The 22,506-nt window shown below is 40.8% G+C and overlaps 1 protein-coding gene and 1 long non-coding RNA gene across 2 annotated transcripts; both read right to left on the bottom strand.

Annotated features, from left to right (window-relative positions):
• Positions 1–156: 156 nt before the first annotated feature.
• eif2b4 (eukaryotic translation initiation factor 2B, subunit 4 delta) lies at positions 157–12,849 on the bottom strand. Its single transcript, XM_080833517.1, has 13 exons — positions 12,754–12,849; positions 12,141–12,181; positions 11,854–12,031; positions 11,464–11,712; positions 10,346–10,428; positions 9,393–9,484; positions 9,073–9,187; positions 7,922–7,998; positions 7,219–7,321; positions 6,877–7,004; positions 4,772–4,949; positions 767–947; positions 157–431 (listed from the first exon to the last, which is right to left on the bottom strand). Exons 1-13 carry the CDS (start codon positions 12,812–12,814, stop codon positions 232–234), a joined length of 1,686 nt encoding a protein of 561 aa, XP_080689643.1. The 5' UTR covers positions 12,815–12,849; the 3' UTR covers positions 157–231.
• A 982-nt stretch (positions 12,850–13,831) lies between these two features.
• LOC308382770 lies at positions 13,832–16,706 on the bottom strand. The gene is made up of 2 exons (XR_013969064.1): positions 15,623–16,706; positions 13,832–14,315 (listed from the first exon to the last, which is right to left on the bottom strand). It is a non-coding gene; the product is annotated as an uncharacterized lncRNA (long non-coding RNA).
• Between the last annotated feature and the right edge of the window lie 5,800 nt (positions 16,707–22,506).

Below are 22,506 nucleotides of genomic sequence, written 5' to 3' on the forward strand. Positions count from 1 at the left end.
TTTCTCTCTCACATACTCGCATGAACACACTTTCCCTTTTCATTTGAACCATTTGCTCTCACACTCTTTCTTCCTCTCTACCACTCACACACTTTTGTAAACTAAGTGATAACAAAAAAACTGGTGCTTTTTAAAAAAAACATGTGCCATTTGAGATATATTTATATATATTTATTTCATGCCAGGCGTAGCACAATCAGTTGCTTGGTCTTGTTGCCTGGGCGCTTTCGTTTACTGGTCCACGTTCTTAACACGTAGGACCACTGGAACCGAAGTGCAAGGGATCATGCCCAGGTCTGTGATGACCAGATCCACAAAGTCCGGCGGGGTCACATCATATACCAGGTTGAGAAGACCCAGAGATTTCACACTCTGCCAGTCCTGTAGGTGCGTCTTTCCCTTCCGAGTCACAATGAGGTCATCGGGGTCATCTGAATGTCCCCAACAAGAACAAGATTAGCATCAGCTCAATACTAAACAGTGGGACTTGGCCCACATATCAGTCATTGTTAAGAGTCCTCACAGAGCTCTACAATTGGTTCCCATAGAATGGATCTATGGACCTTTCAAGAACCATTTTGTCTAAGTTAGTACCCATAGTTGTACACCAGTTTAACCGTCCTCAAGCATTCCATCCCCCCCACTCCCAACAGTTAAAACCACCATTTTCTTCCGGTGTACGGTCATGTTGATACATGTCAACACAATTAACTATCTAGCTACCTGCTCAAACTATTTCTAAATCCACATTGTTTGCACATCTCACCAAGCTCGTTGGAGACAAAGGAGTCGGTCTGAACTCGTTCGCAGAACTTGTACGTCTCACAGCACACCAGCACTGGCACATTGCAGGCCTTGGCCACCAGGGCAATCTGAGACGTGCCCACTCTCGACATCACATAGCCGTTGGCCAATAACGCATGGGCACCTAAGAAGACTTTGGAGACCTGCGAAAGAGGAAGGACAGACGAGTGTGCAAGAACAGTTTTTAAAGTGGAAAAAAAAACAATAAGACTGACAGGTTTTTTTTTTATTGTAGCATTATCAGATACATATTCAGTGTGCTTCACTTCATTCATTCATTTTGTGGTTTATGCATGCTCCGTTTTCATACACGTCCATGGTGTTGGTAAACTGAACTGAAGTACCCCCGCGGCTGATTGTGGACTCAGTTTGTGGCAACAATCTTTTTCTAACTCACTTCCCAGCCATAAGTTCTGTGACAATACAACAGGGGGATTTAGTTGTTTGGTTGCGCCAGACTAGTGTAAGACTGACATTATCATTTATGAAAACATATGCAGTCATCCAAAAACATCCCAATACCAAAGCCTGGTATCACCAGACCCGAATTTACTTTGCGAATAGGATCTCTTTTGGGGATGGTTTCTAGTCGTTACATCCTAATGGGCGTCGCCAGTCTTTACCTAATCGGCATTGGTTACAATGGGATTGTTATACTTTCGCAATTTCTTCACCATCAGCGGCGCAAGCTAATATAATAGGCTTTTCTAAAACTCCATTGCCAGTAGGGCAACAATGTATTTGCCCTCAATGATTCATTTTACACATTCTTTATATTTGCTTTATATCAATGTTTCTACTGCTGCTTGCATCGCTTTTTTTTTGTATCCTTATTTTTTTATTGATTTTAAACAACCAACAATCTTTCAACATATGTGATGTACATCAAAAAGATATACTTCTTGCCCACTTCCCAACAACAACTTTGAGCCAACTGTTAATAGAAAAAATAATAATAATAGTAGTAACAATAATTATACTACTAATAACTTGCATCGCTTTTTGTCTCCCTCTAGCACTGCCACCATAACTGTAACTACATTTCAAAGGAAACTCTTTACTTTGTCGTCACACTAAGACACCCCCACTGGTTGATCATATTATTTTACAAACAGCAAATTCCAGATTATAATCCTAGCGAAAACTGAGTAATAGTTGGGCGGAGCCAGGCTACCATTACCAACTCAGTACTAAAAAAAAAGGCAAATAAGGCAGAGTTGCGCAGAAATAACTTCATGTGATTGCAGGAGAATGAGTCAAGTAACATTTACGCACAAAAAGTGTTACTCAAACTGAACCCAGTTTTTTTGCTTGTCTATAAAGATTCCCATCCACTTTACATAACAGCCCTGGTGGCCAATGCCTTCGTTGTAAAACCATCTAGACAGTTCCAGGATAACCTCCTCCGAAGTTCCTTGAACTTGAACAATAAGAAAGGCCTATATGGTCTGGCTCCAGTGAGCCTGAGAGACTCTCCCTCCACTTCAGGGCAATTTAGGCAGGGTTATACTCCCAGGGAAACGTTGTTGCCTGTGTATATTACTCACAAGTCGGATTTTGGCTACAAAGTCAGCATGTTCTCCCATCTGCACCAGTACAGGCACAATGAAACCTGGTGTGTGTGCGTAGTATATACTATGGTGTGGTGTTTATGGTATATAGTGTGTATATGGTATGAGTATGGTTCATGGTATATACTATGGTGTGGGTGTATGGCGTGGTGTGGTGTGGTGTTTATGGTATATAGTGTGTATATGGTATAAGTATGGTTCATGGTATATACTATGGTGTGGGTGTATGGCGTGGTGTGGTGTTTATGGTATATAGTGTGTATATGGTATAAGTATGGTTCATGGTATATACTATGGTGTGGGTGTATGGCGTGGTGTGGTGTTTATGGTATATAGTGTGTATATGGTATAAGTATGGTTCATGGTATATACTATGGTGTGGGTGTATGGTGTGGTGTGGTGTTTATGGTATATAGTGTGTATATGGTATAAGTATGGTTCATGGTATATACTATGGTGTGGGTGTATGGTGTGGTGTGGTGTTTATGGTATATAGTGTGTATATGGTATAAGTATGGTTCATGGTATATACTATGGTGTGGGTGTATGGCGTGGTGTGGTGTGGTGTTTATGGTATATAGTGTGTATATGGTATAAGTATGGTTCATGGTATATACTATGGTGTGGGTGTATGGCGTGGTGTGGTGTGGTGTTTATGGTATATAGTGTGTATATGGTATAAGTATGGTTCATGGTATATACTATGGTGTGGGTGTATGGCGTGGTGTGGTGTGGTGTTTATGGTATATAGTGTGTATATGGTATAAGTATGGTTCATGGTATATACTATGGTGTGGGTGTATGGCGTGGTGTGGTGTGGTGTTTATGGTATATAGTGTGTATATGGTATAAGTATGGTTCATGGTATATACTATGGTGTGGGTGTATGGCGTGGTGTGGTGTGGTGTTTATGGTATATAGTGTGTATATGGTATAAGTATGGTTCATGGTATATACTATGGTGTGGGTGTATGGCGTGGTGTGGTGTGGTGTTTATGGTATATAGTGTGTATATGGTATAAGTATGGTTCATGGTATATACTATGGTGTGGGTGTATGGTGTGGTGTGGTGTTTATGGTATATAGTGTGTATATGGTATAAGTATGGTTCATGGTATATACTATGGTGTGGGTGTATGGTGTGGTGTGGTGTTTATGGTATATAGTGTGTATATGGTATAAGTATGGTTCATGGTATATACTATGGTGTGGGTGTATGGTGTGGTGTGGTGTTTATGGTATATAGTGTGTATATGGTATAAGTATGGTTCATGGTATATACTATGGTGTGGGTGTATGGTGTGGTGTGGTGTTTATGGTATATGGTATAAGTATGGTTCATGGTATATACTATGGTGTGGGTGTATGGTATGGTGTGGTGTTTATGGTATATAGTGTGTATATGGTATGAGTATGGTTCATGGTATATACTATGGTGTGGGTGTATGGTGTGGTGTGGTGTTTATGGTATATAGTGTGTATATGGTATAAGTATGGTTCATGGTATATACTATGGTGTGGGTGTATGGTGTGGTGTGGTGTTTATGGTATATAGTGTGTATATGGTATAAGTATGGTTCATGGTATATACTATGGTGTGGGTGTATGGTGTGGTGTGGTGTTTATGGTATATAGTGTGTATATGGTATGAGTATGGTTCATGGTATATACTATGGTGTGGGTGTATGGTGTGGTGTGGTGTTTATGGTATATAGTGTGTTTATGGTATGAGTATGGTTCATGGTATATACTATGGTGTGGGTGTATGGCGTGGTGTGGTGTTTATGGTATATAGTGTGTATATGGTATAAGTATGGTTCATGGTATATACTATGGTGTGGGTGTATGGTGTGGTGTGGTGTGGTGTTTATGGTATATAGTGTGTTTATGGTATAAGTATGGTTCATGGTATATACTATGGTGTGGGTGTATGGCGTGGTGTGGTGTTCATGGTATATAGTGTGTATATGGTATGAGTATGGTTCATGGTATATACTATGGTGTGGGTGTATGGCGTGGTGTGGTGTGGTGTTTATGGTATATAGTGTGTATATGGTATGAGTATGGTTCATGGTATATACTATGGTGTGGGTGTATGGTGTGGTGTGGTGTGGTGTTTATGGTATATACTATGGTGTGGGTGTATGGCGTGGCGTGGTGTGGTGTTTATGGTATATAGTGTGTATATGGTATGAGTATGGTTCATGGTATATATAATGGTGTGTATGTGTATTGATATAGTATGATGAGTATGGGCGAGTCTATGAGTATCCTGTACAGTAATCTTTTAAAATGCTTACTCTTTATCTCTCCTTACAAGTGACTTTCAGTTTCAGTCTCTATGAGTGGTCGAATGTCCACTTGTCTAGTGCTAGATGCACACGGGGGTCACTAACCTCTGGCAAGATGTAGGAGACAGCGGAGATGAGAACGTAAGTGCAGCTGATGCCCCTTTTCACCAGGCGCCTGAGCGCCTCTCGACCCTCTAGCCGAGGCCGGCTGTCAACCACCACCACCCGGAACTTTCTCTTCTTCTCAAAGGCCTCACACAGAATGTGGTTGACAAGCGAGGAACTGAGGAACACAACTCAGTTTGGTCAGTACAGACAAAAAAAAAAAGCCAGGTTTTCATAGAATACTGTCAAAAGCTAAACTGGAAATAGGGATTTCAGACCAGGAACAATTTAATATTCAAATTGTATTACTCCTGTACAATTTTAAAAAGTGAACAAATAAGCTGTTGGCGAAATTAATAGAAGTTTATTTTTGTTTTCTTGATTGCTTTCTGACTGGAATGGTCTAAAATTTTAGTTTACCATTTATTGTTTTTAAAAAGCTGGTATTGATTAAAAGAAGAAGCAAACCTAAAACAAAAAGTATCTTTTTTTATATGCTGCGGGCAATGTACAAAATAAATAAAAGGTTCAGTGTTACCAAGCATTAGTTACGTATTTAATAATTTGTTTAATAAAAGAAATGTGTCCTTCCTTTGCTTGAATGAGTGAAAGGACCGATACGTAATTCATGTACGGTACTAAATCATAAAATGGAAATCATACGTCATCAGAGATAAAAGAAACATGCTAAATTGAAATACAGGCTTCTCCGTCATCAATGCTACAGTCAGTACAGTCAGTCACTGAGGACCAAAGAGTTAGGTTACTCATGCCAATACTTCATTAAATGTTTTCAATTCAAATCTTGACAATCAATTTATGTGGTCAAATTTCACCAGCGGTTGACACCCTCTCCTCTCCTCTCTGTCGTTCTTCCCCTGGCTCTTCCTTGCTGTACTATGCGTCTTGGACCAGAATCTTACCTTTCAAGTCTCATTTTATCTGTGAGACTGACAAATTGTCAACATTCTCATGCGTCACATCCATTACACTCCTGTGTAGTGCGAGTGAGTGACTGCTGGCAGCTTACTATGTCTGTGTCTGCAGTTTTAGGCTACTATATAGTCAACAAAGTTTCCATATTCAGCATCACAGAACAAAGGAACTAGAGGTGAACCCAACCTGTTTACGGAAAAAAAACTCGCAAATGTAACAATATCCTGGAACGTGTTGTCTTTTGTGTGTATCTGTGGGAGGTGGGGATGGTTCACGGATGTTTGCGGATTTCAGTGATTAATTAGCGACGTTAACTTGACTAGTATGCACGGCCTGCACTCTCCTCTCTGTTGCTCTTCTTCTAGATACTTGGTCTCCTGTACCACTAGAACCTGTACCCTCTTCTCTTTCTTCTAGCTCATCCTCTCTGCCCTCAGCCTCTCGTATCAGCTTGACAAGCCCTTACTGGCTTTATTTTACACTGGTGAGGGCAATTCATAACTGAGATCTGCATCAGGCTGCAACAAGGAAGAACAGTGGGCAACTACTACTATGTAACTATGCTACCATCATCAGGGCCGAGAAAGAAGTAATTCCAGCTCCAGTGTGTAAGCTTTTTTCAGAGCAGTGGTCTTGTTCATTATGGGATGACAGGCTTAGCTTTGGCTAACGTACACAGCCAGCCAAGCATCTAGCTAACTGAATGAGTATTTAAAAAAATAATATGAGCTGGTTTATACTTTACAAACAATGGAAACGCTGCGAACGTGTACATTAACTGATCTACTTATAGTGTAGGACTCGTCTGTGCTTGCCATTATCACTGTTTAATGTTGAGCTGGTCTTGACCTCCTTCGTGTAGGTTCAGTTTCCTCAACCTGGCAACCCGTGTGAGCTTTAAGTCTGGGGAGGAGGGGGAGACAACGCTCTACAATATTTTTAATTTGGAATACAATACCAATAGAAAACGCTTGGTGTCCGGACTACAGATATCTCTTTTAAAATGCTTGAAAATGGCCAAAGGGTCATTCACGAGATATCAATTTAACATCAATCAGAAAGTTTTTATAGTAAAAAATGTACTAGATTGTGTGTTATTGATATCATTTGTATTGAGTGAGCTGTAAGGAGAAAACATTGTCTATTAACACTGTATTGAATGCGCTTACCATCCATAAATGAGAATGACGTCCCCGTCACTGATCTTCTCAATAGCATACTCAGAGATGACTTTGGCAGCCAGCGTGATCTTCTCGTTGATGTAAGCATCTATACACTCCAGCAATTGTGTCTTAGCCTAAAAAGGATGAGTTTCAAAATAATAAACCGTTTATAGAACCCAGGAGCAGGTTACCCTGTGATGAGGATTGGACCGAGGACTCAATTTTAAAAAAAGACAGAGAAAAATTGGAAGACATATGTCTAAGAGATTTACACATCTAATGGACATGGGCTGGACTGGACTGGATAAAACCAGTGACTGCCAAGGACCCCCTAGAGATGATCCTTACCTCTTCCTCTTTACATTGGCTGGAGATATTGGAGATCTCCTTCTTGATGTACTTAATGGCATTACCCATACTAGCCGACAGGGGGCGACATTGATTGAGAAAACTGTAAAGAGAGCAAAATCAGGCTGGTTACAGTAATCCAGTAAATGTAACATGGCCATTCATATACCCTGTTTAGAATTCAATACGAATTTACACATTATGTTACAGCTTGCCACTAAATACATTTTTTACAGCATCTAAACATCACTTGTTCACTTTCATGTCACTGTTTTTCTTGTGTTCCTACACCACTCCTTGGCTATTTTGCTGCAATAGTCAAGAGTGCAAGTGTGAAAATGCAATTAGCATCTCACTAAAATCTTCTTTAAGGGGATCATTACAAAGTATGGCGAATGAAAGCTCACATAAACAGATATATATATACACGTTATGTGTTAAAACTGTATAAAAAAAAATAAACCACATATCCACCTACAACTATGGTAGGGGGTTTCAACTGATTGTGGACCAGGGACCACCATTCTGAATAGGAAGCAACCTGAGGACCACTGTTGTTAAATTGTGATTCCCGGAGTGAAACTACAGTATTGAATGCATAGTCAGGGACCACATGCAATGCCTCCACAGACCACAGTTTGAAAGGCCCTGCACTATGATAATTTGATAACAAGAATAAGGGTTCAAAGTCACAGCTACGCACCTAATGTAAGGTTTAAGTTTGTTGACCAAATCTCTGGATAGCTCCTCGTTTGGAGGTGTAGTGTAATCCTGGATCACCTGTGTGATTAACATGAACATGCAGAAAATATTTGAACATGTAGGGACATGCATTCATAGGTGTGCAACATAAAAGCCTATTCAGCATATTAAGGCTTCCTTGAACAATGCATGAATTTCCAAAGACAATGAGCTGTTGGTGCATCGCTGTCTACAGCCAACACACCCGTACAGATCATACAGATTGTTATAAAGTAAAAATTGTAGTCACTACGCAAGTGCTACAACATACAATACTACTCAAATTAGTTCATTACTTCTGCTTTGGCTGATTTATTTAGTTGAAATACCGTAAATCCTCAAATAAAGACCTGGATTCAATTACAGGCCGGGCTTCAGATAGTTGCTGGGGGCGTGGTCGATACAGGCCGGGGGTTAAATAAGGTACGGGTAGCCTATTTTACTGTAGCCTACCAGCATCAGTCCATCAGCACAAAGCAGACACCTCAATATAATTTCATTTCATTTTCATAAATACATGTTCTCCTCATGTTTAATGCTGTTGGCTAATTTCATGGGCTGTTTGCAATAAAATAAAGTTTCAGCCTACTAGGCGAATATGTTTTTAAACAGTTACTTGCCAAAACGATTTTTAATGATTTTGTTGCTGTTTAGTGATTTCCGCTAAGAAATTGTTCTTCAGGCTAATAGAACCAGGTGTTGCGTAGCAACCCAAAACTTGCAGACTTCAAGTTACAATGACTTTCCGCTACATTAAATGTCCGGACTTCTTGCGTAATGATATGAAGATGTGAATTAGAAGCACAAAACCTGTTGCCAATGAAAGCGGCCATTAACTTTTCGCAGTGGTGAATATCAAGAAATTACAGACCTGCAAACATTGGGTTGCCCCATTCAAATCAAATTAACTTTTTGTAACATTCTGAAGAGCAGTATAATAAGTATGAAATAAAGGCCTGCCCCAAATAAAGGCCTGTGCGCTGTGCAGCCTAAGTAAATAAAAGACCCCGGCCACAATTTGAGGATTTACGGTGAGACAATATTACAACACAACACCAGTTCACTAAAAGTGCAACAATGGCTCTTGGTTAAGCTATTGTAAGGAGGGTATACCTGCTTGAAAGAATGCAATAGTGCAACTGAGCGAGCATTAGAGCCAGCCACAATACCCTGGGAGTACTGCAGACCCAGCCGCACGATCGCCGGGTGGATAACTGTTGAAGGGATGCTGCAACAGACAGACAGAATACCATCGTATATGCCATAAACCATATTAAAAACCATCCACGGCACACAACACACCATAGTATATACCATCGACCATACTGTTAACCAAACGCACAACACCATAGTATATACTATAAACCATACTATATACCAAACACACCACACACTCACACCACACTATATACCATACACACACACACCAATACCTGATTTGCTGTGTGAGGGGGGCATTGCGGCTGTACTGGTGCAGATGGGAGAACAAACTGACTTTGTTGCCATAATCCGACCTGAGAGGAATCTGCACAGGAAGAGAGAAGACAGACAGTCTCAGGAGATGCTCAGTAAAAGAAATGACCCCTGTGACTCTTGCTGTGCGTGGGACAGCCTCTGAGGAGAAGAAAACTTCACCTTTAAAATGGCCCCCAAGCTGGGCCCTTTAGAATGCAGAACAAAACAAACACACAAAACTAATCCCACATACACTACAACCCACATCTACCTACAGAAAAGAGAAAGCACGACACTTGAGAAAAAATAAAGAAAAAAAAACGTATTTTATGAACCCAATCAAACTGGAATGCAAGACAGATGATGCTGAACAAAAAAAATACATAAACCACATGAAGAAAAATAAAGAAATAAAACAAAAAAAAATGTGTCAACTGCACACACACACACAAACACACAGCGGGGCCAGACCTTTAGGAAGCTGCCAGTTTGCCCAGGCGTCTGCTGGACATAGGAGTTGAAGCACATGCATTGAGAATGTGAGTCAATGAAGACAACCTTTCAAATCAGGGCCAATGGAAAAGTCCGGTGGCCATATTTTACTGGTCTGCGCCAGATACAATGCAGCAGAGGGAGAACTGTAACACGCTGTTACGCTGTGTGTTAGTGAAGCACCAGGAAGCATTTTGCCCAGTAAACAAGTCACCAGGACACTTAATGATGCTTGGTCCTTTCCAGCTTCACTAGAAGAATATATCTTATAGATTTCAACTGGTAAAAACAATTCAATTTATAAATGTTATTTTTAGTTTTAGTTTAATCTTTGACAAATGTCACTTCTGTGGATCCGTGAAGGTTATGACTTGCAGACGGTTTGCTTCACAACATGCAACTGAGAGAGAAAGCTTTGAATGAAAACAAAAAGGTCAACCTGTTGTCTTTCCAGCTTCTTGGCCAGCTTTCTGATGGCAGCAGGGTCATCAACCTGGACATGTTCTGGTAACCTCTTCACCACTGGAGGGCAAAGGAGACAAATGGCACATTTATTTTTTTAATTTTGCAATCAACATAGGCATCCTGACTGCCCATCTCGGATTTGCTAAATCATTTATGTACATAATGTCAACGTAATCAACAACTAGTGTGCCACATTTTAAGCTTGTATCTTTTTTTAGTACCTGACATTTTAACTATTCATGCTAGATGATTGAAATCTTCAGGGACTGTTTTAGACTGCTAGATTTCTTTAACATCTAAAATCGTTGGGCCATAGTTGCATATTTGCCAAGCTCTGGAATTTAAAATTCCGATTTTGTGCTTTTGAGCAACTTTTGCCCACTACATCTTGATCCATATCAGAACCTTTCAATTTTGATATATAATACTCATGTTATGTACTCTCTTAGCAACTTGGTGCATGTCTAAAATACTTTTTTATGAGGCATTTAAATGAAGAAAATCATTTTCAACTTATATTTCAAGTGAATTGCCCCTGTATGACAAAGCTTACCATTAAAACAATCATACCACTGGAAAGAGCATGTTTTAATGAGCAAATAACCTTGAACCAAACTATATTCATTGAGGTGTCAAACACGTATGATTGTTTCATGGTAGTCTGGTAAGAAATAGCGCAGAATAATCCCTGAAAATGTCAAACGTTTTTTTGCAGTAAAATTAGGGCCACAACCGCTTTTTAAAGTCTCCATATCTCCAGAACTAAAAAACAAACATGTTCATTTAGTTTCATTTTTGTGGTCTACTAGAATAGATTTACATGCTTGCTCAAAAAATACATAATTTCTTTAGAATGTAGCTCTATTTTCCCCCATACAAAATGCTATTTTGCGCTGTCTTTAAGCCCCACCTCCCAAAAGAGCCCAGCGTGCTCGGATTGATCAGCTAGGCGGGCAATAAAGACGGAGTTACAAGATTACATCATCTTGTAACAAAGCAAAAGGGGCTGGAATTCTAATGCATTGGTTTCAATGGAGACTAATCGCGGTGTCCAAGTTCTATACAGCGTCTCAGTAGTAACATGAGTCATACCTGGTTGTAGCTCACTGGGGACCGCCTTGCTCTTGCTGGAGGAGGGCTGTTGGCCCGGTTCTCCTTTCTTGGCTTTGGACGCTCGCTCGGCTTCCTGCCTTGCCCGCCTCTCTGCCTTCATCTCTGCTTTGCTCTTGGTTGGCTTGTCTGAGGAGGAGGAGGGGGCGGCAGCAGGGGCTTCAGGGGCCGGAGCTGTGGGCCCAGCGGCTGTTGCAGGTGAAGGCGTGAGTGAAGGCACTGCGACAGGAACTGTTAGATAAAACATTCATTCTTATTTGTTGCTTATTTATGGTCATAATTATGCATTTATTTCATGATTTTCTTATGTGAACAATATTATTCAAATCAAGCCAGAACGATCCAGCCTATTCTTCTCATTTCAATTGATACCTTTCTGTGGAGGACTTGTTGCCGCCTGTGACTCAGGCAAGGCCACAGGCTTCTTTCCTTTCCCTTGGTCATGGTCAGATGATCCCTTGTCTTCCTTTGAACTTTTGCCTTTCTTCTGTTGTTTTTTCTCTTTCCTCAAACGTTGTTTCTCTTCTTTGGTCAGCTCCCTACCATCGTTCTTCAGAAGAACAACAAAGTCAACAACCGGCATAATATGACCTTAATGCATGCACAGCGAACAGACAAGAACACCTTAAATATAGCAGTATATAAGTTCACTGACTTACTTTGGAGCGCACAACGTCTTCATGTTTTAAATCCCCTCCATCTAAAATGTAATATTAGAATGTGATGAGAGTGCTGAGTCAAATCCGTGGCAATAACAGTACATCACTGAATCAATCTATAAAGCTCGCGAAACTGGACACCTGCGCGCCCCTCATCAATCAGAAGGATGCAGTGAAATGTAATAATTAGGTACATGGCATCCACAGGGGCGTCACATTGACTAACTCCACTCATGCAATGACTAACGTTACCGTTAACCAGCTTTCATTTCATTAGACCACGGAGGTAATATACAACACACACACTTTCAGGTCAATGCCTACATGCTATCAGATGTGAGTGGCGATGTGTCAGGGTAGTCAAAATGTTACATTCGGCAAATGATGCAACTTCCATTGACAGATGGTAAGTTGTTGACTGTCACTGACTTCAGGCCACGATGGAAAGCACTAGTTAGCTCAGGCTGGCTAACTTCAGATAGCTTGCTAGCAATAAGAGTTCCAGCAAATGTATCCAAACCACTTAAGACACCGCGCAGCTAAACAACATTTGTAATTTTAACGTACAGAGGTGAAGACCTTCCTGTCCAAATGACAATCATTTTCCACTCACCTGCAGTATGATTGATGCTTTGAGCCTGATTCGGCTCCTTTTTCTCCTTAGCGTCGGCCATATTTCCCTGCCTCACACTACGCTCAGAGCAAGACCGTCAACATTTTGAGAGAAAGTGATAGAAATTGAACACATCGCCCCCTTGAGGTTATGAGCAAACCGGAGCTGTCGGCTACTGTGCATACACAGACTGGAATGTGGAATACAATGATGTAATAATTTCAGGACCCATTAGTTTCTTATTTTCATCTAGCAAACATCTCAAATGCTTCTGGAAGAGATGTTCCTCTGTTCCACATTATGTAGGAAGCTGTTCCAATTGGAATTTAATTAATAGAATTAAATGGCCCACAGAAATGGCCATTTTATCAAATTAAGGTATCATCAAAATCAATTGAATTCCTTTTTATTAATGCAAAATAAAATACCAAAAAACAGGACTTAGGACAGATATCTAGGTGGGATAACTTCCACTCATGAGGTACGACACATTTTTTAATGACATTAGATAACACTTACTTTCAGACTTAGTCCTTATTTACTATTCAAATACCCATCTATGCTTAGATTCTACTTTATAGTTATATTCAGCTGTACTCAATATAATACAGTTGCATGTAATGCTAAAATGGCCACCATTTTACTTTTTACATTCTACTAAAGATTTCGAGGTAGTTCTATATTGGGGGTAAAATTTGTCTCTGACTATGTTAAACATATTTTTGTGCAGTAGTTATGCCCAGAGTGTCAGCTGGAAACCAATTTACTTACAGAGGACGGTATCTGAGAAAATAATAATCATAAATTTGGGATGGATGCACCTGGAAATATGTTCACTTATATAGAATAATGTAATAATTTCAGGACCCATTAGTTTCTTATTTTCATCTGTAGCAAGTGGTTGTAATTATGTGTTAAACATTTCAAATGCTTCTTGAAGAGATATTCCTCTGTTCCACATTATGTACAAGGCTGTTCCAATTGGAATTTAATGAATGGAATTAAATCATAGAAATGGCCATTTTATCAAACCATGAAAATATGTCAGTATGACTTAAATGACAAGATATCAACAAACTCAGTTTATTTTTCTTTTTATTATTGCAAAATAAAATACAAAAAACAGAACTCAGAGCAGAACAGTCAGCATGTTAAATTAAAAACTCTATAACTTCATAAACATCAAGGACTAATAACCTAAGATTGGAGATCAAATGTATTTTAATGAACTATGAACATTATCAACTTATATTACAGCCTAAAGGTTCACAATCATGTCTTTGCTCTCTGCCTGGGTCCCCGGCGCTGTATTCACGGAGCAGTAGCTGGTTGAAGGGGACCAAACCTCACAGAAACACCTGACTTGGTTCCGTTTGACCAGCCACAGCAAAGCGTGGTGCATCCAGGGCAAGAGAGAGGGAGAGACAAGACTAAGAAAGAGAGCAGGGGCCGATATGGAACGTGAGAAGGGGTGAGAGTAGATGTGAATGATGTGGTGGTGGTGGGATTGTTCTGTCGATTAACCCCAATACCTCCTTGCTTCAGAATGATGTCGCTCTTACCTGTAAAAGACACATAAGGACAACAAAAATAAATAACAGGTTGGATAAACAAGGTCCTATCTACAAATAGCTAAGACTACCCCCCCTAATATAACCCCTCGTTATGTGTGAAGGAAAGTCCCCAAGGGGAGAGTCTATCCTGTTCCCCATGCTCTCTAGGCTAACGATAGCAGGACAGCTGTGCTCTGTCAATCTACCCAGACCGTCCGCATGTGGAGGTCACATAAAACACTGCGGGGGGGACGGGAGCTGCAGAACGTGTGCCTGAGGCAAAGCACACTGCATTAACAACAGCATTATCACCTGTCTGTGTGTGTTTGTGTGTGTGTGTGTGTGTGTGTGTGTGTGTGTGTGTGTGTGTGTGTGTGTGTGTGTGTGTGTGTGTGTGTGTGTGTGTGTGTGAGTGTGTCTGTGTTCTTGAGTCTAGCTGCAAATTCTTAGCAGATTGTTAGACATTTAAATACTACAAAACTAAGAAAAGCATGTTTGTACACACATATACCCACATCACATACACACATGCACACACACACACAAAGCTTTTTTTTTGTTTGAGCATACACACAGTCACAAAAACACAGAGAGAGAGAGAGAGAGAGAGATAGAGAGAGAGAGAGAAAGGGAAAAGAGAGAGAGAGAGAGAGAGAGATAGAGAGAGAGAGAGAAAGGGAAAAGAGAGAGAGGGAGCAAAAGAGGGAGGGAAAGACAGGCGCGTAGTTGCGGTGCTCACGTCCCCCTGAAACCACACACTTCCTTACATTCCATAGTCGGAGTATTCATATGGCGATATAAGGAAGCATGTCTTCACAAGGGGCAACAACTGGATTGGCCTGCCAGCTCAGACAAAGTGGCTTTTCATAGAGAACACAATTGTGCCATACAGCAACTCAACGGTAGTTTACGGAGCGAGGGACATTTGAAAAGATCCCTCCAATTTGTTTCAACTCACTCTTGTTTATTTAGAAGGCACTAGTGAGTTTAGTGACCCTCTTCTATGAAATAGTATTGTTATAGCTTCTATAAAATGATATTGCAATTTGTATGTTTACAAATATTTGAATAGAGCAACTGAACCACAAGCTCCCAGTAATGTTACATGAGACTATTTGTAACTTAACAACACAACACAAACAACAAAACAACACAAATGAAAGGTCATTTCTATAAAGAATCTACATTAAGTGATATTGTGAAATACATTTTTTTCAAGGTCCCATCAATACATTGAAAAAACACTGACACATTATATAAAGAAATGACAGAAATTATAACTTAAATGAATGAATATTCGAACGAATTAAAAATACCTTTACAGCATTCTTGAGGTAAACTCCTATCATCACCATGCTGGTCTTCATGTGGGCTTTCCAGTTTCACCAGGCAGATAATGTTGAGGAAATTCAGGCAAAACCTAGTTGTAGGCCCACCCTGCGTCAGACCTCCAGGAAGTCCTTGTCTCATCTGACCTTGCCTACTCTGCCCCTACTGTATCAAAGTCACGCTCAGAGCCTCGGGGAGAGTCTTGCTGAGGACCACCTCACAGTCATGATCTACTGTAACTGTGATCAGAGTCTACCCTCTGCCTCTTTTTCTTTGCCCCAGAAGTGTGCAAAGGAGCCATGGAGTTTACAGTAGATCAAAGACATGTAGTGTCACCTAACGTGAGAAGTGACACACACACACACACAAACAGACAGAGACATCCTGTCACACACCTTGAAATCCTGGAGAGGACCACTGCGCTGGTTTCCCATATGTCTGCCATAGTGGTCACATCCTGCATTAGCCAAACATTCTTGACTGCCTTGCTTGTAAAATGGTAATAATGCGCCACCTTATAGCTTATGGCAAACCAAACTGTATAACCTATCCAACAAGCAAAGGAAACTTCTAATTTTAACTTACTGGTCTGGTCTCTGAAGAACCACTGACACATCACAATATTTATTTAACCTTCAACTTTAAGTAGTAAAAATCTCATATTCAAACGGAAAATGAAATCGTACAAATGTCTATTCTAAATTAACTCTGTCAAGTAACTCTTACCCTTCATCACAATTCCTCCATAAGAGAGCGCATCTTGTTCCAGGTCTAATGTATTGAACTATCAATCAAAATGAGGATCCGTTGCCATAAAATACAGATTGCCACTAATTTCACAGTAATTAGACGAATACAATTCACAGCGCTCCTCCAAAGACACTCCTGTCTTCCCTCCGAAATTTTCTCCCTGGCTTCAGAAACCGCCAAAACACACCTTCCTAATGAGCCCTGAGCTTTTCTATACCTCTCTCTTCCTGCCCCCTTATCTCTGCCTGTCTCCTTCTGTCTGTCCACTCCTGCTGGGCCAGGGATCCCTTCCTCTTTCCAGTCCAGTTTGTGAACTGTGCACATACTAGGCCCGCCACTCCTGGCCTTTTCTAGTCCCTGGGGCTCCCCCCTTGCAGCCTGCGGCCTCTCACCTGTTGGTGTCTCTCAGAAGCCTGGGCCTCTCCTGTGCCTGCTGTCCGGCCCAATCAGGGGGCATGACAGGGGTGGGGGTGTGGGGTGTGGGGGGGAGGTGGGTTTTTGGAGGAGGGCGGGGGGAAATGGGAGCCTGTGAAATCACACCTCTCAGCTGTTCGCACTCGCCTCGAGACACCCTACACCCCACTGCTCCCCTTTTTACGCCGAATGTCAATGGCTACTTTTGAAAAAGAAAAAAAGAACGCTAGGGCCTAGGAAACAACTGCAAGCATTTTTTGTATTTTATGAGGGTAGTACAGAAGAGAGTGTGAGAGAGAGAGAGATAGAGAGAGAGAGAGAGAGAGAGAGAGAGAGAGAGAGAGAAACAGGGATATATATATATATATATATACTGTATTAATACGGATCCATACCCTCCAGTAATCACATTTTTTTTTCCGGTTTTATTGTCTGTAAGACTATGGGCAAGGGTTAAGGTTCTTGTAAGACTATGGGCAAGGGTTAAGGTTCTTGTAAACCTATGGTTAAGGGTTAAGGTTCTTGAAAGACGGTGGGTAAGGGTTAGGGTTCTTGAAAGACTATGGGTAAGGGTTAAGGTTCTTGTAAGACTATGGGTGGGGGTTAAGGTTCTTGTAAGCCTATGGGTAAGGGTTAAGGTTCTTGTAAGACTATGGGTAAGGGTTAAGGTTCGTGTAAGACTATGGGTGGGGGTTAAGGTTCGTGTAAGACTATGGGTAAGGGTTAAGGTTCTTGTAAGACAATGCCAAGAACTTCTGGATCCTATCTGACCATTCTGCCATTCTATGTAATTAAGCTCTAAAACCTCTGTTGCTCAGAGCTCACTAAATAACCACAGTTTTCAGATTAAGATATTTTTGTATTTAACAATTTGGTGCAATATGGTGTAGTTTCACAGATTTAGCTTAACATTCACAAGAAAATGTATAATTCAAAGGTCTCAATGTGAGCCTTCCATATGAGGAATGATGCTACTGTAAATGCCAGATATTTAATGTATATCTGAGGAGTGAACCTCTTAATGCTTAGTTTAATGTAACTTGGAAATGATTACATTCTAACAATCCAAAAATAAGATTTCAGATAGAACAGGAAGAAAGGTTCAGACATAAATGTGGGGGAAAAAAACGTGTAGTTAACTTATAAATAACAGTAAGTTATCATTAAACGTTGAATATGTACTGAAACAATAGAACTGAAACCAACACCATTGCTTAAGAATAGGCCATTGACGATAAAGGTTCAGTGCCTCTTTAACATTAACACATTGTGTCCATATACTGTCACATCTCTTAGTTTTCCACATTGTTGTTTCCCACGCATTAACTCTAGTTGCCCTCTGCATCCATTTAAAAGGTGGATTCTGCGTACATAAGCGTCCATCGGCACCCCCCAATGCGGTAGGAGAAGCAAGAGCAAAGCAACCAGGGTGAATTTTCACCAACAGCAAGCATGGCGGCAGCGTACCCCCCCCCCCCCCCCCTTTCCCCCCCCCCCCCCCCCCCAGGTCAACACCTGTGCTCTAAAATCAGGCCAGGCAACAGGAGCTTCGTGCCCCATTCACAGAGAACTGGGGGGCTCCAAGAATGGCTTAGCCTGAAACCCAACTCTCGGCAGGCTATTTTAACTTAAAGCAGCCTCCACAAATAGCAGCCACCAGCATTCGTAGCCTCATTTCTCCTTGACAGGGGGTACCACCGTGCTTTAGCAGTAATTGTTATAACGTTGTATTTCCTATACACTTGATCCATGTAAACCTGATACTCCAAATTCATATTGAGTTAGCATGGAGGGGTTGTGGAGGCGTGAGATCCTGAAGTGCATTACGGGGTGTCCTGCTTCCTCAAGTAGGCCATAATAGGCATACATGTTTATTTGAATTCAAATCACACAAACCAGGAGTTGAGAGATACATGTTCATGATAAGTATGAGAAATATGAATCGATTCTGTCATGGAAACTAAAATACCAGGGTAAATGTGCTTATTTACAACCTCATTGAAGTTATTATTCATTTTTTTTTTCATACAGCACCATTAACAATTAACATTGTCTCAAGGCTCTTTATAGAACCCAAGGCCTGAAATCCTAGCACTGTTGAAACTAAAGCCACATGTGCCACGTATTACCTTAACAATGGCTGCCACCTCTTAAAGCGTTAAAAAAAAAAAACAGTTTGATCACTGTTTGAGTGCCATGCCAGTTCCAAATTGGGAGGGGTTATTTTTAAACCAAGGCAACTCACACTGAGCCCCGTCATGCTAATAACGTTGTTCACCTCTGTCACACAGATTTGCCAGCTAGCCACAGCCAGCCACATTTATTCCAGCAAGATTTTTTTTTCTCAAGAGAGATCATGTCACTCTCAGGATGTGATATAATTTCCCCTGAGACAGCTAAACTCAGAACAGTACCCCACCGATACAGCAGTGCCCCCCAGCAAAGGACCCCCGACAGCTGCCACTGTTAGAGCTCTTCAGGCTGCCTGCTCGGTAGGATGGTTTCTCTCTTTAGAGAGGGAGAGAGAGAGATACCTTATCCTAGCCTCATACCTGGAGCATTTCACTGATTCAGGGACAGTAATTCTATTCAATTTTATTGATTTTAAATATCGTGATGAACATTGGACATGGTCTCAAAGCGCTAACAGAGCCCAAGGCCTGAACCCCCTATAGTGTAGAGCAAGCACAAGGTGACAGTGGCAAGAAGAAACTCACAGTATTATCCTTGAAGCCTGGCATCAGCCAGCTGACTCGTACGCCAGCGTCTTCACAGCAGGTGCACTGCTCCCCCCCGCCTCCTTAGTCGTCTCGAGCGTGATACTCGCAGCGTTAGCATTAGTCACGCAAAAATTCACTCTCGTTTGTGTGCATTTGTTGTCGGCGGTTCAACAGGAATGGGTGACACTATGAAAAGAACAGTCTCTGGCTCAAAGTGTGAACATGTGTTGGTGTTCTACAGTTACACTATGCCTAGGCATGTACTACATATCAGCTCAACAAGGTTGTCAAGGAAAACAGTGTAAGGATCAAAAAGAAAACTAGAATAAAAAGAGCAGTAGATACACTCTAACTGCTAAACTACTGAGTGGTCTGTAGTGGATCATACTGAAATTGGCTTCAGTCTTATTCTGAATATGTGTCTTGTTTCAGATTCCAGTTTAATATATTTTTTTCAGGCGACGGCGGGAGCATTGTTTTATTATAGGCTCCACACGAACATTCAATTTTGATTGTAGTTATTTTTCAGATGAACACCTAGTTCTTTGAACAAGTATATCAAAACACTATAAACGTGGTGGAGAAAACAACTACAACTTGCCATTACAGTTTTTTACGATTGGATAAACACAAGTATTACACAATTATCAAAACCTTCACTCAAGGAGCAAAACAACGGCTCAGATTTGCACCACTATAAACTTTTTGCGAAACAATACACACAGTGATTTGAAAAACACTTAACACACTTGTGCACATTAGACAAAGAAGTATATCAAGATGACACTTCCTTGCAATTCCAAAGCACTGTCTGTCAAATTACCACACCTATGAGCCTCTCAAAAAACCCAAACACAGCCATCAAGTGCTTAAACACATGATTGCTTAATTGTAGACGCACCAAACAGGTTTAAGCACTTTAGAAATGCAGCAGATGAGTTCATCTGTCTTCAACCAAAATGGAAGGAGTCAGAAAGAAGAAGAGTGAGGGTGAAAGGGGGAATCCACAGAGAAGAAGAAGAAGGAAGAGGAAGAGGCGGAGGCCATGCCAGAGGCTGAGGTGGAGGTGGAGGTAGAGGAAGAGGAAGAGGAAGGCCTGAAGCAGGAGGAAAACGTGCTCAAAGAAGAAGAAGACCAAATGTATCAAATAAACTTGTAAGGAAGATGGGGGCCCATATTCACGCAAGAACAAGAGAGAGAGATCATAAACATGGTTTTGGCCAATAGAGAAATTCAAGCCAACATTATCGGTGACCATGACATTTTCAATAATGTCCATCAGGTCTCTCAGTCAACACTGGCACACATCTTAAAAAGACATCAGGTTAAAATGAAACAACTTTAATTGTACTATATTTTCATTTTTTTTCTCTGATCTTTTTTTAATGGAATTGGAACCTGTACTGGATACATAATTTTACGTTTGTCTGATATTTGCTGAGCTTACAGTGTTATGTACACTACTGTAGTAGCCTGAAAACTGGGACATGTTTTGTTGTGATTCTCCATGTTGACATGTCTGGAAAGAATTAAATAATATTTTCATCAGTCTGCAGCATTGGTCTTGTGTAGTATCTGTATTGTAGTATTTTTACAAGAGTGATTTAATTTTGCAATGGATCTGTGGTGTTTTGCTCATTGGGTGTGTGGTTGTGCTAATTGTGTGATGTGTTTTGAAAAACAAAACAAAAAATATCAAAATCGTGCTTAAGCAATCTAGAAAAACTGCAAGTCCTACATTTAAAGGGCATGCTTGTATTTCTTTGTATTGCACCGTGAAGAGATAAATTTGCGATGTGTATATTATGCAGCCTTATTGATTTGGACAGAATTATGTGCTTAGCAAACCACTGTAAATGTAAAGATATAACCCAGTGTGCACTCATTAACTGCTAAAGGCTTAGAGGCGATGTCCTTCATCAGGGACGCCAGTTGGTCCTGCCTTGGTTGATACAGCTGTCCACTGGAGCCCAGTCCCATGTTGAGAGAGGGATAGAAGTAGAAAGGTCAAAGGCCACATACGTTGAAGCTAAAAGTTCAAAACAGGTGGGAATCCCGTGGAGGAGTAGAAAAGAGGGTGCTTCTCTCACGTGAGTTTGAAATAGAGAAACAGCAGAAGCAACACACAGAACACATCTGACAAGACCCATCAAAGGGTTAACATAGATAATGACTTGATATTTACAGTGGTGTCAACACAGTTCAACTGTGACCCATATAGAATCCAATCACTGTAATGAATAGTCTTTTATGCAGGTAAATTAAAAAAAATCAGTTTGTTAGCACATTGCTAGATCTCACAAATGCATTTATAGTGTATCATGTATTGAATATTTTTCCTAGTTTTATTGGGTTCTCTGTTTTCTAAATGCCTAAAGGAATAGTTTTCCCACACTGAGATGCAGTGGTCCATGTGCCAGTTACCAAATGGTCTCAGAACAGGAAGTTCACATATGACCCCCTCCCTCCACATTTCTCTGGCAACGCCACATGAAACAAGCTGGGTGTCAAATTGGGATGACGTGTGTTGGCTTAATTGGTGTCACCCCTGTTGTAAAGGTTGTCTTCGACTGACATGGAAGCAGTGACGTCCAACACCACAAGCCTCCTAGGCTACTGGGTTCATCAGGTCACCGGGGGGTATATATACCATTTATGATGGTAGCTAGCAAGCTCTTGCAAAACAGTTTAACAATAGATTGCTCTGAGACATTCTCACCCTACGTACAAATAGCATTAATGTGATACTTGTCTTAAATCTACAGCAAATGAAAACACAACAGGCACATTGTTTTCGGAGCATAGAATTAAATTATAATTTGATTTAAGTTAAATTATTTCCACTAAACTGTGTTCCACAGTAAATCCAGTGTCTTTCTAAGTTTTATTCAGTTATTTGAACTGAAATATTTCAAGGAAGCTCAAAAACTATACATCATCCCTACATAGAGTACACATGGACTCCTGCGTACCAAAAGTGAAAGAAC

The sequence above is a fragment of the Sprattus sprattus genome, assembly GCF_963457725.1.
Source record: "Sprattus sprattus genome assembly, chromosome: 2".
Classification (NCBI taxonomy): Eukaryota; Metazoa; Chordata; class Actinopteri; order Clupeiformes; family Clupeidae; genus Sprattus; species Sprattus sprattus.